The 15,220-nt window shown below is 42.5% G+C and overlaps 1 protein-coding gene across 7 annotated transcripts in view; it reads left to right on the plus strand.

The window, feature by feature from the left end:
- The first annotated feature begins 459 nt into the window (after nucleotides 1-459).
- Nucleotides 460-15,220, plus strand: part of LOC147895687 (putative CoA ligase CCL8) — an 86,830-nt gene continuing 72,069 nt past the window's right edge. For 3 of the 7 annotated variants that reach the window (XR_015541896.1, XM_087382715.1, XM_087382720.1), the window contains exons 1-8: nucleotides 460-575; nucleotides 733-903; nucleotides 985-1,200; nucleotides 1,295-1,481; nucleotides 1,560-1,648; nucleotides 7,217-7,286; nucleotides 13,723-13,775; nucleotides 14,133-14,240. Coding sequence is in view for 6 of the 7 variants with exons in the window: in XM_087382715.1 (XP_087238841.1) it covers nucleotides 757-903; nucleotides 985-1,200; nucleotides 1,295-1,481; nucleotides 1,560-1,648; nucleotides 7,217-7,286; nucleotides 13,723-13,775; nucleotides 14,133-14,240 (870 nt within the window). In the remaining variant the exon portion in view is untranslated. Of the gene's footprint in view, nucleotides 576-732; nucleotides 904-984; nucleotides 1,201-1,294; nucleotides 1,482-1,559; nucleotides 1,649-7,216; nucleotides 7,287-13,722; nucleotides 13,776-14,132; nucleotides 14,241-15,220 lie in introns of those variants that run through there. The other 4 variants (XM_087382716.1, XM_087382717.1, XM_087382719.1 and 1 more) reach the window with 4 other exon arrangements.

Consider the following 15,220-nt stretch of genomic DNA (forward strand, 5'->3'; position numbering starts at 1 on the left):
TGCTGCTAGGGTTGTGACAGAGGCTAAGGATGTTTCTAGAGTGGAGGTATGTTTTGGAATGGATTCTCTTGGCATGATGGCCAATGCCAGTGATCACACTCTGAGTGGAATCTGGCTAGACATGCCTATGTGCATTGAGCAGGTGGAAGTCACCAAACATCTTTGATCCAGGTGCAGCGAGAGGTTGGAGAGTGTTCCAAATCCATTGCTGAAAGACAACGGTAACGACCAGATGAGAGAGAGAGAGAGAGAGAGAGAGAGAGAGGGTATAACTTTGGGCCCATGCATGTGGTGCTCTTTCACCCAACGTCCAAGTGATTGCCTTTGAAATTGATGCATCAGTGATTGATTGCATGCATGCATCACGTGTTTGTGATCTTGATGACACACACACACGCATTCAATTATCAACACAATCAATATCACGTTTCGCCACCTCCAACACTTCCTACACATGCACACAAAGTCAGCATTCTGCAACGCAACTACTCGCTCCTTCTTCCTTAATCCATCTTCACTACCTACTGCAACACCTTCCCTCATCCTCATCTCCCGCTTCCTCCTCAAGTATCTCAGTAAGTGCCTCATCTCATTGCCTCCTCTCCTACCTTTAAACAAGAACATCGTCTGCGAAACAAATTATTGACTACGCACGCGCAACGTAACCTCCGTCTTCGCAACGGTGCGATTTCGCTAGTACTTGGCTGCGAGCATGTGTGTTTTTTCTTCCAGGGGAAGACAACTCCATTATATTATATGGACGTGATTAAGGCGGTAGTAAACCTCGGCTTGAAAGCCCAGACCACTCTTAGTATCTCTGCGGAAGAGCGTTCTCACACCTACGGGCAGCTGCTGCAATCTGCGTTATTTCTCTCTTCCGAGTTGAAATGTATTTACCAAAAGGTAACTGTGACTGTCGCAGTTTCATACTCCCCGTCCCTATGATGCATGCGTTCGGGTCGAAATCAACGTCTTCTGTCGCAGGTTTTAGAGGAACGCAACGAAAATAATGGCCAGAAAGCAGCTGCAGTCGCACCGAATTCTTACCATGACCTTGACGGGGCACGTGTAGGAATCATCGCAAAGCCATCTGCGGAGTTTGTGGCAGGGGTTTGGGCAACGTGGCTGTGTCGCGGTATTGCAGTCCCTTTGGCTTTGAGCTATCCTGAAGCCGAGCTCACGCATGTGCTTACGGATGCGGTACTCCTTCTTTCCACGGAGGGTGTAATTACCCTTTTCATGTGAAGGCTATCCCTTTGACCAACTAACTCGAGGGGTCATATTTGAAATGCAGGATGTAGCAGTCGTGATGGCCACACATGACTATCAAGCACCGTTACAGGATGTCGCTCACAAGTGTTCTGCTCAGTTTTGTCTTCTGCCTCAAGTCCCTTTTCTTGAATTTGATGAAGCAACTGACAAGGATGGAGCTCCTTTTGAGCAAGTCTTGGCCAAAATTACTAGTCTATCTGCTATTGAAGGTGGGTTATAGTATCCTGAGAGTTGTCAGTTTAGGTTCAGATTTTGTGGTGACTAAGTTTTCTTGCAATGTGTTATAGATGAAACCCCGGGATTGATCATTTACACCAGCGGAACCACAGGAAAGCCAAAAGGAGTGGTTCATACTCATGCTGGCATGAATGCTCAGGTAAAAAACAGTCCAGAGTTTTATCATTTTTTACTTGTTCCAGTGAATGATACCACTTAGCAATTGAAATCGGAATCGACCGATGGGTTTTTTGTTTAGCAAAATTTCTTGCTGTTATACCATTGTTGTACGGTGAGTTTTACCTCTACAAAAGCAAAATTTTCTGTCTCACTTTTCTTCGACATCTTTAGAACCAATACTCTCATCCAAAGGAAGTAATATGGCTTATGTTTCTCGTCCTTGTCCTGTAAATAAATATTAAATATTCAGTACTGAAGCCTAATTCGGGACTAGGGAGGAGTCATCTAGTTTACTTGTGATGGAGGAAAAAATTCTCTTAGGGCAGGATAACGACATTGTCTGGGAAGCTTATCGTTTGTGGAAAGAAACACGTTTGAATGAACCTCAATCATACACTCTACACTTCAGCCTTTCCAATGCAATATCTTCCATTGAAAGAGAACTACCTTGGATTATCTATAAACTTTGTGAGCTAGCTACTTGTGTGCATTGTGAATTCCCTTCTTTGAGACAAACCTGTTCACTATCAAACACGACATGAAAGCATTGTCAAAAAGTGTTGGAGCCAAAGTTCACTCGAATTGATGGAAGGGACTGCCTGAAGGTCATGTGGAGGTTCTACACCAGCCAATGCTAGGTGGACAATGCCAATTTGTCAATGAAGTGTTGACAAAATTGCCCGATAGCATTCAGAATTGTTGCCTTTGAATGGCTGAACCAGTTGGTGAAGACTGCGAATAATTTTGATATGTTTTATTGAAGTGATGATGATTTTTCCTTGATAATTTGCCTCAAATAGTTGTAATTATTGGCTTCGGAAATGATGTCCAAACTTAAGTCAAATGTATGCAAAACATGCTCTTTCAGTGTGTAAAAATAGGCTTTCACAAGGTCCAGGTTGGGCTTTAATTGAGTAAGCTATGGCTAGTCAAACACCGGGTCAAAATTAGGCTTTTGACGGATCTTTGGCCTTCAAAGCTAGGTGTGAGCGTACCCTAAACTTTAGAAGACTAACCTAATAGTATTAGACTAACTAACCAGGGTTAGTTTCGTTAAGTCAGGCTAATTATAGCGAGCTGATCTAACCTACGGTTAACTCTAGCCTTATTCACAACACGTAGTTCACATGGGCCTTCAAGCACACCTGCTTTCTGTCTGAGGAGGTGATTTGCAGAGGGTCCCAGGAAGAAATTCCACAAAGATTTGACATGGTGGATGCTGTATTTGGATAGAAAAAGGAAGGACAACAATCCATGCAATGGACAGATATTCCTATCGCTCGGGTAGAAAGATCTCATAATTGTCATAATCGTCATGATCGTCATACTCATCACAAACGTCATGATTGTCATAGTCCGGATCTTCCAGATTGGCAGCCAACAAGCTTCATTGAACAAGGTATTCTAAGGTTTGTTGTTTTTATACGGCAGTAAGTTCTCAGTCATGTACAGCAATTGAATGTTTTGAATTTGGATTCTTCCAAGTATCTTGCTATCCCCAAATTTGGAGAAGATAGCCTGATGGATCCCAACTACTTGCCATCGATAGTAAGAGTCAAGAGTTTTATGACCTCATGGAGGCTACCCAAGGCCATGAGGGCTCATGGTTGGTACGATCGTGACACCACCAGAACTGGCGCTGCTTGAAGCATGGGATTAAAGTATGTAGATGTATATGCAGTCCATAAACAGAAAATGATGTCTATGCAAACGTTTATTCAGTCCATAAACAGAAAACGATGGACAATGTCCTACCATTGATTCAAATAGCCTCAAATGCTTATGATGCATGGACTATTCTCAAAGATTGGTATGAGACCATCAACTGGAGGAGGATCATGAATCTCTTGTACCATATGATCTCTCTTAAGATGGTTAAGCATTATGAGGTAGAGGGCTTCCTCATAATGATCAAGTCATACAAGATTAGTTATGCAAAGACTTCAGCACAGCTTGGGCTCAACAAGCACCCTATAGGTATCAAGGATCTGTTATGGTATCAACTACCGGAAAGAGGACAATCCAGGTAGCGTGCAAGCATGATCCCTGAATAAGAACTGCAGATGAAGAATTACAAACGTGAGATGGCAATTCAATTCCAAGCAAAGGCAAGGGCAAAGGGAAGATAGGTGCTTAGCGAAAGAAGCATGGTCAACAGGAAAGATCCTTGGAGTCTCCTTAAAATATGAAGTTAAAGTGCTTCTACTGCGACAAGATAGGAAGGAGTGCAGCCTAGAAGAAGCTAACAAGGATAACTGACAAAACTTAAAAAGGGACCAAGTTCCGTGTCATAATTAATGAGTTACTCATCATCATCAAGCACACACTCGGGCACATTCTTTGGAGACCTGCCTTTGGCCTAGCTGGAAGTGTTTTATCACTGCTTCTAGTTTCAGTAGTAGTTGCTCCCTTATGGAGCGGGGGCAACTATGAATGTACAAATTTGCAATGAAACTGTTCTGTTCATCCCAGGAAAAAAAGCGTGTGTGTGTAGAGAGAGCTGAAGAGCTAGGCTATGGCGGATCCCTCCTGCACAGCTTGCTAGTGCTGCACCACCCCTCCAGAGCGCCCACAGCCCATCAATCGACCCTGCCACTTTCACGACCTTCCAGAGGATGCTGTTCTGCTGGTAACTGCAATTTGAGACCCTCTACTTCCTCATTTTGCTGACTGCTACTCTCCCAGGGCCTTTATGCACATGGACTTCTTCTTTGGAGACCCAGCTACCTGTGCACAACCTCCCCTAAGCCTGTTCGCGAATAGCTTTTCTTACAAATCCCTTGACTTGCCACCTCTCCTGCTCCACTTTGTTGTCCTTTTCTATGGCCTGCTGCGTGGGTCTGTGTGCATGGGTGAGCAGGCTATAATTCACTGTTTTGGAGCCTTGTTATATAGAAATACTTTTTATATACTTTCATCATTCAGCACTTTCTTCATAGTCGCTTTAACTTGGGTTTTCCTAGCTGATTTCCAACTGTTGTGTGCTGCCCTAGATAGCCTTGCTGTGGATATTTCTGAAGGTTAAAGGTTGGGTTTTACTTCTACAAGTACATAGCTGTGTTTGGGGTTTCTCTTGTCACAAGATGGCTGACCCTCAGTTTGGCAAGACTTACAACAGAGCTTCACAAAGTCAAAAGAAAATGGGTCAGGATTACCATGTTCATGCCTCTCATGTGACACAGCTGGTTTTTTATGTGATGCATGAGGGCTTTGAAGATACAAGAAAAATTCTGCCCCCACCGTGGGAATCATGATTGAGATTGACGAGATAGGGGATCCGCTTAGAGAGTATACAAAGGATGTCGTTATTATTCTTTTCCCGGGTTGAATGCTGTTGCAGATGATGTGGGCAATTGGTTGACAAGGACTCTGGTGGGTTGTCTTGCCTAGAAGGGGAACTATGCTGCCAAGGGTTTTTTTGAAGTCATCATGGCAGATGAACAGCATAAACAAATGTTATTGAAGCACTCTCCTCAATATTATGGGCAGCAATTGGTGCATGTTTTGCCCTGGTCTCCTACACAAGATTATCAAGCATTGATTAGGCATTGTTGCCCGGTTTGGGTGGAGGTTGTGGATTTCCCTCAATGCTTAGCCAACTCTTGCAAAAGATTGCAGCATCTTTGGGCAAGGTGGTGCGTCTGCCCAAGCCAAATGGGGAATTCCAACAAACTTTGCATTTTGTGGGACAAGGACATCCCCACCCCAGAATCTTAGTTTGTAAAGGTTAATAATGTTGCTATAAGGAGTGCATTTTATAAGCTAAAATGGGGTCTCTTTCCTGGAGCATGCTTTGAATGCAGAAAATTTGAGCATATGGCCTCACAATGCCCGGTTCTACGTAGAATGCCTCTGGACTCGGTGCCTGCCTTGTAGAAAATAAGGATGCCCCTAGGGCTTATGGAGCCAAAAATGAAGCAATGCTCAAGTTAAAGGAAAGGCTGAGGTTATTCCTAGTAGTGTGACCCTCAAGAATGGAATCTTGTGCGGGCATATGTTCATGAGTTACAACCTGAGATAGTGGCTCTACAAGAGCACAATCAACACATGTATGCAAGTAAGACACACCATTATGCTGGTTATGATATCTTCTATGCTGAAGACCACTCTTTTTCAGGTGTTGCTTTTCTTGTGAACGTGCTCTTCACCCAGTTCTGGCTCTAAATGATAAAGAAGATAGGTGCATCATCATTCAGTGTTTAATTCAGGGTGAAATACTTGAATTTGCATCTATTTATGCTCCTCAATCTTCTCATTGAAGAGCTTTAATTTGGGGCTATGCACCAATGTAGTTGGAGACAACGTGCATTTCTTTATGGGAATTTTAATAATGCACCCCAACAAGGGGATAATACTTCTGGTAACACTCGTCGACATTGATCTCAATTGATCTCTCAGCTTGGTCTTGTAGATCTTTGGAGAGAGTTAAAGCCTATGCTTTCAGGATATACTTCTCAGCATAATGCCCAGTCTGCATATCAGACCAGGTTGGACCATTGGTACATGGTAAATGCTCAGCAGTATGATGATCTTACTTGTCAAATGTTGGTGTATTATACCTTTCTTCATTCTGATCATGCTCCAATATGGCTAAGGTTGTCTTTTCATGAGATGCCACAGGACAGGTTGCCAAATAAAAGACTCCTTATAGTCAACAATAGTTATTTGGAGCATCATGAGTACAAGCAAATGGTTGGTAACGCCGTTGCACCCCCTTGTATTATTACTTATGATTAGGCTCTGAAGCTTTGGACATCTTTCAAAGAAAGGGAGCCAGACCAGAGATTTAGGATCTTTTTCACCCTTTTGAATATGACAGCAATCAGAACAGCGCTTTAGTCTTTTCCCCATCTTTTCCTGAAGATCCTAACAAAAGGCCCTTTGAGAAAGCATACAAAAGATGGGAGCGCAAAAGATATCTTCAAGAATGAATAATGGCAAAGATAGTTTATTATCTCTTAGGCACGTATCATAGGTAGGAGCAAAAGATCTTGAATAAGCTCCAATGATGCATCAGGAGCATGTGCGATGCAAACCTAGGCATGTGCTACCAAAAACTGTTTGCAAAGCTCGGTCATAACATATGTGTAACATTGTGTATTACTGAAGTGCCACTACGTACTATCTCTCAAAAGGATTAAATTTCCATTAAATTGTGTCTTGCTACGAGTTGCCTCTATGAACAGCCCACAACTTTATATTAAATCTGTCAAGTCTCTTATAGAGCATAGAGCTACAGCAGACGACAAAGAGGCTTTTCCATGTCCAACAAAAAGGATCTTTAAGTGAAACAAAATGGGGGTCTTACAGCAAGCAGAAACCTCTCCCATGTATGGATCTAGATACACCCTTTTTATTTTCAAAATGGGTCTCAGACTGCCAACTGAAACCTCTCCCATGTAGGGGGATCTCTTCTCAGCATGCAAATACAGCATATACTACTACCATTGTTTTGAAAGAATTAATGTTTCACTACACTCTTTGTGCTGATGTGACTATATCGGTTTTCACAAATGCTCTGTTGGTTTTTTGGAATGTTACATGGCAGTTGAGAATGTTGATGCAGGCTTGGGAGTACACAATGGATGATCGCTTCCTTCATTGTCTACCATTGCATCGTATCCTTCATTTTGTAAAAGCTTAGAAGTACCAAAACGAACGTTTTAAAGGAAATTACCAGATAAACTCTCTTTATTCACAATATGAGCATGTTTCTGAGTGAAATTCTCCTTTACAAAACAAAGTGTGTGTGTGTGTGTGTATGATTCTCACAAAAAAAAAGTGTGTGTGTGTATGATGCCTGCCATGAGGGTGATATACATTCATCTTGCATTGAGCTTTTCTTTTTATGCTTCTGATCTGTGGGATACTCTCCATTCTTGCAGACTTTCCCTCTTGTAAAGTTATGACAATATAAATACAATGCACTGGATTTTACCCAAAAAAAAAAAAAAAAGAAAGTGTGTGTGCAGGCATTGTGTGTGTGAGAGAGTGTGAGAGAGAGAGAGAGAGTGAGATTCCGTGCTAGCCCTCGTGCTCCCACGCTACAGTTGCTTGTTTCTCCCTCAGTTTGACACCCTCGAGGTTCCTTTTGACGTCCGTTTTCTGTCCGTACGCTCTGTCAGAAAATCCGAAAAAAAATAAATCGTACTATCAAAACTGTGTACGATCTCGTCCGTATAGTCCGAAAAATCTGTACAGTCCGTACAGTTTTGTCCGTACAGTTGGGGAAGTCCGTACAGTTTGCTTGTCAAAAAAAAGAAAAATTTACTGTCGAAAATCTGTAGTCAGAAAATCCGTACGATTTTGTCCGTACAGCGAGAAAATTCCATACACTTCGTCCGTACAGTTTTGTCCGTATAGTCGGGGAAGTCCGTACAGTCTGCCTGTCAGGGGAAAAAAAATTTTTCGTACTGTCAAAAATCCGTACGATTTCGTCCGTACAGCCAGGAAAACACCGTACAATTTTGTACCTAGTGTGCTTTCCTCCTTGTAAAGCGTTGCTGCTTCCAAGTTTTTTCCTTAACTCGAATGGCGGATCATTCCTATGAGAAAACCTTTCACAAAGACAAGTTGGTTTCCAACAAGAAACAAAAACAGGTGATGGATTCAGATGATTCCCTTCATGACTGTGCTGAGGCTCAGCTTGTTTATGAGGTTATGCATGAAAGGTTTGAAGACAGCCGTAAAGGTTGGAAAGATCCACTTCCCACCACTGGCATTATGGTGGAAGTGGATGATATATTTGATCCAGTTAAGGAGTATGCAAAGCATGCCATTATAATTTTCTTCGCAGGATGGATGCCTGCTGCTGCAGATGTTGGGAATTGGTTGACTCGAACCCTGGGTGGTTCTTATGTCAAAAAAGTTCATTATGCAGCGAGGGGCTTTTTTTAGATCATCATGGCTGATGGGGAGCACTGTCAGGTTTTGCTGGAGCACTCTAGATGGTCCATGTTCTGCCCTGGTCTCCCACCCGGGATTACCAGGCATTGATTTGGCATCATTGCCCTGTTTGGGTAGAAGTTGTGGATTTTCCTCAATTCTTGTCTTCTCCTCTACCTAAAATTGCAGCTTCCCTCAGTAAGGTGGTATGTCCACCATGACCCAATGGAAATTCGAATCGCTTCCGCATTTTGTGGGATACAGATCATCCCACTCCAGCTTCATATTCGGTCACTGTGAATAATGTTTCCATGGGGAGTGCCTTTTACAAGCTCAAGTAGGGGCTGTTTGCAGGTGCTTGCTTTGAATGCAACCAATTTGGGCACATGGCTTCACAATGCCCTTCCCGAGCTCCACGGATGCCAGTGCAAGCTGAAATAGTTTAGCCTTTGAATAAGAACGCAAATGCCTCTTCTGTGGTAAAAAACAAAGGGGTCAAACAGTTTTTCTCTCTTCAAACTTCAAGACAAAGGCAAAGCCCCGGCTGTCTCACATGGTAATGCTTCTTTTCCTGTGCCTTTGTCCTCTCCACCTCAGGGGAAGGGGGAAATTTTTTTGACTGATGGATGGCAAACTCCTCGCAAAGTGATCTCCCCCAGGCGACCTTTGCCTTCTCGGACTTGGAGTGGTGCATCCTCTCATGGGAAAACACCTGCTGAAGACTCTAGTGTTGGCTTGACCTGGGCTGCTGTGACTGCAAATCAGACCTTGTTTCCTGAAGAAGAAGTTGCTGCACTTTTGTCCTCTCCTCAGGCTGATGCTTCATCCCAGGGCAGAGGCCCAGACATTAAGGTGGAAATGCAGACGTAGACAGCCCGTTAGTTGCTGTACATACGTGTCCCATAACTGTAAATATGCTTGATCATTTGAAGTGTGTTACTCTCAATGTACAGGGAATGTGTGATGGTCGCAAATGAAAACTGGTCTGGATGTATATCAGGCAATTGCAGCCTGATATAATTGCTTTGTAAGAGCATAATCAGCATATGTATGCTGGTCAAATAGGCCATTTTGCTGGTTATGATATCTTCTATGCTGGAGAGCACTCCTTTTCTAGTGTGGCTTTTTTGGTAAAGCACGACCTTCAACCTGTTGTGGCTCTCAATGATCGCCATGGTAGATGGATTATTGTTCAATGCCTTGTTCAAGGGAAAATTTTTGAATTTGCATCGGTTTATCTTCCCCAGTCTTCTCGTGATAGAGCTTTGATTTGGGCTGCCATGCATACTTACCCATGGCGACAACATGCCTTCATTTGTGGTGACTTTAATAATGTCCCTCAATCGGGTGACAACACCTTAGGCCACACTCATATGTTGGCTTCTGAAACACAGGCATGGTCTAATTTTTTGCTTCAGTTGCGCCTGGTTGATCTCTAGAAGGAATTACAGCTCATCCTTCCGGGTTATACCTTTCAGCATAATGCTCAATCTTCTTATCGGGCATGCTTGGATAGATGGTATCAGATTGATGATCCACAGCATTGTGATGCCTTTACTTATCAATTTTGGGTTGATCATGCTTTCATACATTCAGATCATGCTCCTCTTTGGTTGAGGCTTTCCTTACATGAATTTCCCACTGACAGATTGCCTTGCCGAAGGCTTTTGCTGATTAATAATAGTTATCTGAATCATGCTGACTTTAAAGCCTTGGTCTCTGATGCTATTCAGCCTCTCTCTCGTCAGATACGCATTGGTTTGGATTATGTCTGGCAGGCTTTCGTTGCTCGGATGCAAGCAGTTATTCGAGATTATGGCAAATCCTATATGCAAGCCACAAGGGATACTGTAGCACATGCCAAATTTACATGTCAGAGTTTGACTGAGCTTGCTCATCTTCGCCCTTTGTCTTCAGAGGAAAGCATGCTCTTATGTCAGGCTCAATTCTCCCTTCAATCTAATGATCGCAGAAAGCTTACTAAATGGGAAACTCGATCCAGACAACAGGCATTTTTGGACAAAGGCTGCTCTTCCAAGCAATTTTTTAAGAGTTTACACTACAAAAGACAAGCTGCCAATATTTGTCGGATCCGGATGCCTGATGGTTCTTGGTCAACATCTCGTTCAGAGCTTGCTGATTTATGTGTGCAGCACTTCTCCACTCATTTTGGGCATCTGGATACTCTTTCTCCTCGAGTCGTGTCTGCACGTCAACTTCTTTTGCAGCATGTTCATCCAATTCTGTTGATGCTCAGGCTTTGGAACTTGAACATCCCTTCACTGAAAGGGAATTGTCTGATGCACTGAGATCCTGTGGCAGATGGAAATCTCCAGGATGGGATGGTCTCACTGTTGAATTTTTTCTTGCGTTCTGGGATCTTCTTAAATTCACCTTGCTGCAAATGGTAAATATAGCATGGCAAAATCAGCATATGCCTTTGTCATGGAAAAAGGGTCTTCTCAAGCTGATTCCAAAAAAGCAGCTATGTGATTCACTGAGTGATTGGAGGCCAATCACACTCATGCCAGTCATTTACAAGATCATTGCCAAAATGGTGGTTGATCGGATTAAAGGTTATTTGCATGATGATGGGTTGCATCCCTCCCAATATGGCTTTGTTCCACGTCGCCATATCACAAATAACATTGCCAATGCTTATATTGGGACTGAATATGCCAAATACACGCAGCAGGATGTTCTACTCTTGCAGGTAGATATTGCAAAAGCCTTTGACACAGTTCAATGGGATTTCATCTCGCAAACTATGCGAGCTTTGGGGCTTGGACAAAAAATGCAGCAGGTTATTTACTGGCTTTACAGAGATAGCAATGCGGCTTGCATTATCTCTGGGGATATCTCTGATGAGTGGACTCTTCGTTGTTCGGTCCGCTAGGGATGCCCTCTCAGTGCTTTACTGTATGCCATTGCTACTCATCCTATGCTGCAATATATTGATCATCTTGTGGCTACAGGATCACTTCATGGCTTGGAATTGGATGCTAATCGCAGCATGGTTGCTCAAGCTTATGCTGATGATTCTTTCTTTACCCCGAAGAATACGCCCCATGATCTTGGTGCCTTGATGCAGGCCCTCTCTATTTATGGTTTGGCAACTGGTCTTCATGTTAATTTTCAGAAGTCTAAGCTGCTCCCTTTGCATTCCAAAGACTGGCATAGTGTATTATGGCCCGGGGATATCATTCCACCCACTCAGTTTGTTCGTCATCTTGGTTACCCTTTGGGGTGGGAACTCACTCGCCGACAACAAACTGATTGGGTTTTGGCTAAGCTTCGGAAAAAGCTTGAGTATTGGAAACTGGCAACCTGGCCTTTACACGTTCGTCTTCGAATAGTGCAGTCCATCCTTGTGGCATATATTCAATTTTACTTGCCATTGATCATGTTCACTAAGGCAGATCTTACATATTTCATGTCTGTCTTTATGGAACTCTTCTGGCGATCCAAACATGGCAGAAAAAGTCTCAAGTTGCTTTCGATGCATCACATTTGTTCTCCCAAGATGCATGGTGGATTGAACATCACGGATATTCATGTGCATATTCATGCCCACAGGGGGAAAATGTTGCTGCGATTTCTGTAAGGTGATCAGCCTTGGGCTCTTATGATTAGGACTCTGGCCACTCATATCAGTATTTCTGCGTTTGGTCATTGGCAACTCGATCACTAGGATTTCTTTTTGGGCTGCACTGATGGCACTTTGCCTGGATGCCCTTTTGTCTCCCGCTTGCTTCTTGACTGGAAGCATATTCTTTCTCATCTGGAATGGAATGGACGGCAATCTTTGCTTGGGAATTCTTTGAGAGCTGAAAGCATTCACTGGTCAAAAGTCTTTCAGCCTCCCTTGGCTTTACAGGAACCTCGACATTCCTACTTTGTCTCGTTTAAAGGCATCACCTCGGTTGCTGATATTATAGATGATGCTGGTACTGTGCTCCCCTTTTCTCTAGCAGCCACTACATATGGATTGGGCTCTCATTATCATCCTTTGTGGCGACAAATTACTTTTATGCTTTCGCCCTTTGTTCCGATTCCTCCTTTGGAACTCCAGGACCGACTGGAAGATTGGACTTTGACTTCTCCAGGGTCCTCTTCTCATCCTTTGAGGCTATCTCAGATTACTGTACCTGTATTGTATAAAATCCTTTTGCCTCAACCTTGGGTTTCAGAGAGAGGTGATTCTGTTTGGCGAATGCATCACCCAGCCAAGTGGTGGAGGAAAAGATTACAGCAACTTTGGGCCTATAAGGTACCACTTCGGCAACAGGTTTTCTTTTGGCGAGTTCTTTTGGGAGTGTTTCCATTTGGACAGCTATTAGCTCATCGACACATTGCTCCTGCACTTTGCCATAGATGTTCTGCTTCTTCGGAGACTGTGCCTCACTTGTTTTGGCATTGTCCGTGCTCTCGTGAGTTTTTTGATCTGCTTCGATAGCACCTACGAGCGAGATTCCCATTTGTTCCGTTTGGGAAGTTCTTATGGCTATTTGAGTTTCATCCATCCAGACCGGAGTTTCATCTTTTGTTCATTTGGGTTCGCTACTGGGCACTATGGACTTTATGGACATATAGGAATTGTAAAGTCTTTGGTGATCCTACTTTCTCTCTATTTGGCTTTTTTAGGCGTTCTTTGCAGCAATCTTTCTTTGATTGCTTGCAGACCCACTGCATAGATCATGAGGTCTTTTTGGCATATACTGAAATATTCAGTTGATGTAATTGTAGCACCTTTTTTTTTTTTTTTTGAGGTTGTTACTCATATAATATAATCAATCAATGATTTCACCAAAAAAAAAAGTGTGTGTGTGCGCACGTGTGCACGCAGATCTTGCTTCGATCATGCTCATTCCCTTGGAGACCTTCCTCAGGCCCGGTTGGAAGTCTTTTATTACTGTTTTTAGTTTTGAATAGTAGCTGTTCCACTCTAAGACAGCTATGAATTTACGTTCTTCTTAATGAAAAGTTTATTTTTTAAAAACAAAGTGTGTGTGTGTATGTGCGCGCGAGTGCATGCATGGATGTGTCTATGTATTAATGAATAAAAGTTTCTCAAAAGTTATATATTTTATTTATTTATCCCAAGTACCATGAAATGGTCTTTTTCATTGGCAATCGGGGATCAGGGTTGAACCATTGACATCATTACAGACGTACATGGACTATTCAACAGTCTCCTTGCACCTCTATACGCAGGTGCCATGGTAATTCTCAAGATATAGATTTGCAATTTGGATTTTTAAATGTCTTGTCACATTGTGTACAAGATCTAGTAGACAATTGTACTCCCTGAAAATGCTAGAGGAGAGACGTATTTAATTTTTTCATGCAGATAGGATTTTCTTAGAAATGCAAACAAGAATCAACTTAGAATCCAGGTTTCATTCAATAATATCAACTAGTAGAATCATCTTTGTTTCTTCTATGATGCATTCCTTGTAATCTAATCTTCATCTGTCTACAAGCAATAGCACTAAAAATGTTTCACAGATTCAGGTATAAATCGTGTGCTTTTATATAAAATGTTTGTTAAAGATGGCACTGTGCCTACGTTTTGCAAGGTTGAATTCTTGCCAAAATTCAGTGTAAGAGGAGTATGGAGGAGGTGGTCCGAATCCTATCCTATCACAGGGCCCAAGGATGCCAATGCCATTACTGTGTTCACTGGGGTGAGTAGACAAGAAACATTTTCTTTTGAAAGATATAGCAGTTGCTTTTCAACTTATGATTTTGAGAAAATGGAGTTCTGCAAGATTCATTCACCATAAAGGGTTATATTTCTGATTTATATGGTTAACTCATCATGCATTATACGAGGGGGGAATTGCCTAGATTCCATTGTAAAGTACAAGTGCAGTTGTTTCAAAAAGCGAAAGATAGGGGACGCGTACAATGCCAAGCCAAGCCATGGTAATCAAAGATGCAAATAAATTGGTGCATTCCACATTCTAAGGAAAGTCTCTACTCTAAGTCTTGTAGCTGATAATCATCAGAATACCTTCCTCAGAGGGTGAATGACCCTTTTTTGAATCTATGAGAAAAATCACCAACTAGATCACCAATCGTGTAGCGTGAGATGTTGGAGACAATCTCCCAAGAGGATGCTGAGAAATAATAGACTGGGATAAGCTGTGGATGGCACCACTAAAGAGGCGAGAGGTGGCAGGAGAAGGTCCATGAGAAGCTGGAAGAGTGAAAGGACAACGAAAGGAAACTGAAATTGACTAGAAGATTTCCACCAAACATGCCTAGGCTGAGTGCAAGACTATAAAAGGTCCCTAGAGGCTAATGGCTTTGAGATGACAGCTTTCATGTGGACAATTGCTACAGCTCACCTTGAGCATTTGGGCGGGTCAAACTTTTATTTTTGTTAGATTCACAACCGAGAGCTGCCTGATTATGTTTGGTACAGCCGAATTATTTCAAATGCAAAAATATGAATGGATGTGTTGCATCAAGTGTTTTTTGGGGTTTGTTGTTTCAGATGCTATTCATGATATGAATGGATGTGCTTTCACCTTTCCACCTTTCACAGATTGGTAGAGGATCAAAGTTATAGGATTCTTGGGGAGTGTTTGGTCATTAGATCCGTCTCATACTACAGTCGCAACTGAGCCTAAATGGAGGCTTTTCATATTTTAGGGGACAC

Source organism: Dipteris shenzhenensis, chromosome 12 (genome assembly GCF_047967505.1).
Source record: "Dipteris shenzhenensis isolate YYH24624 ecotype China chromosome 12, Dip_SZ_1.0, whole genome shotgun sequence".
NCBI classification, from domain to species: domain Eukaryota; kingdom Viridiplantae; phylum Streptophyta; class Polypodiopsida; order Gleicheniales; family Dipteridaceae; genus Dipteris; species Dipteris shenzhenensis.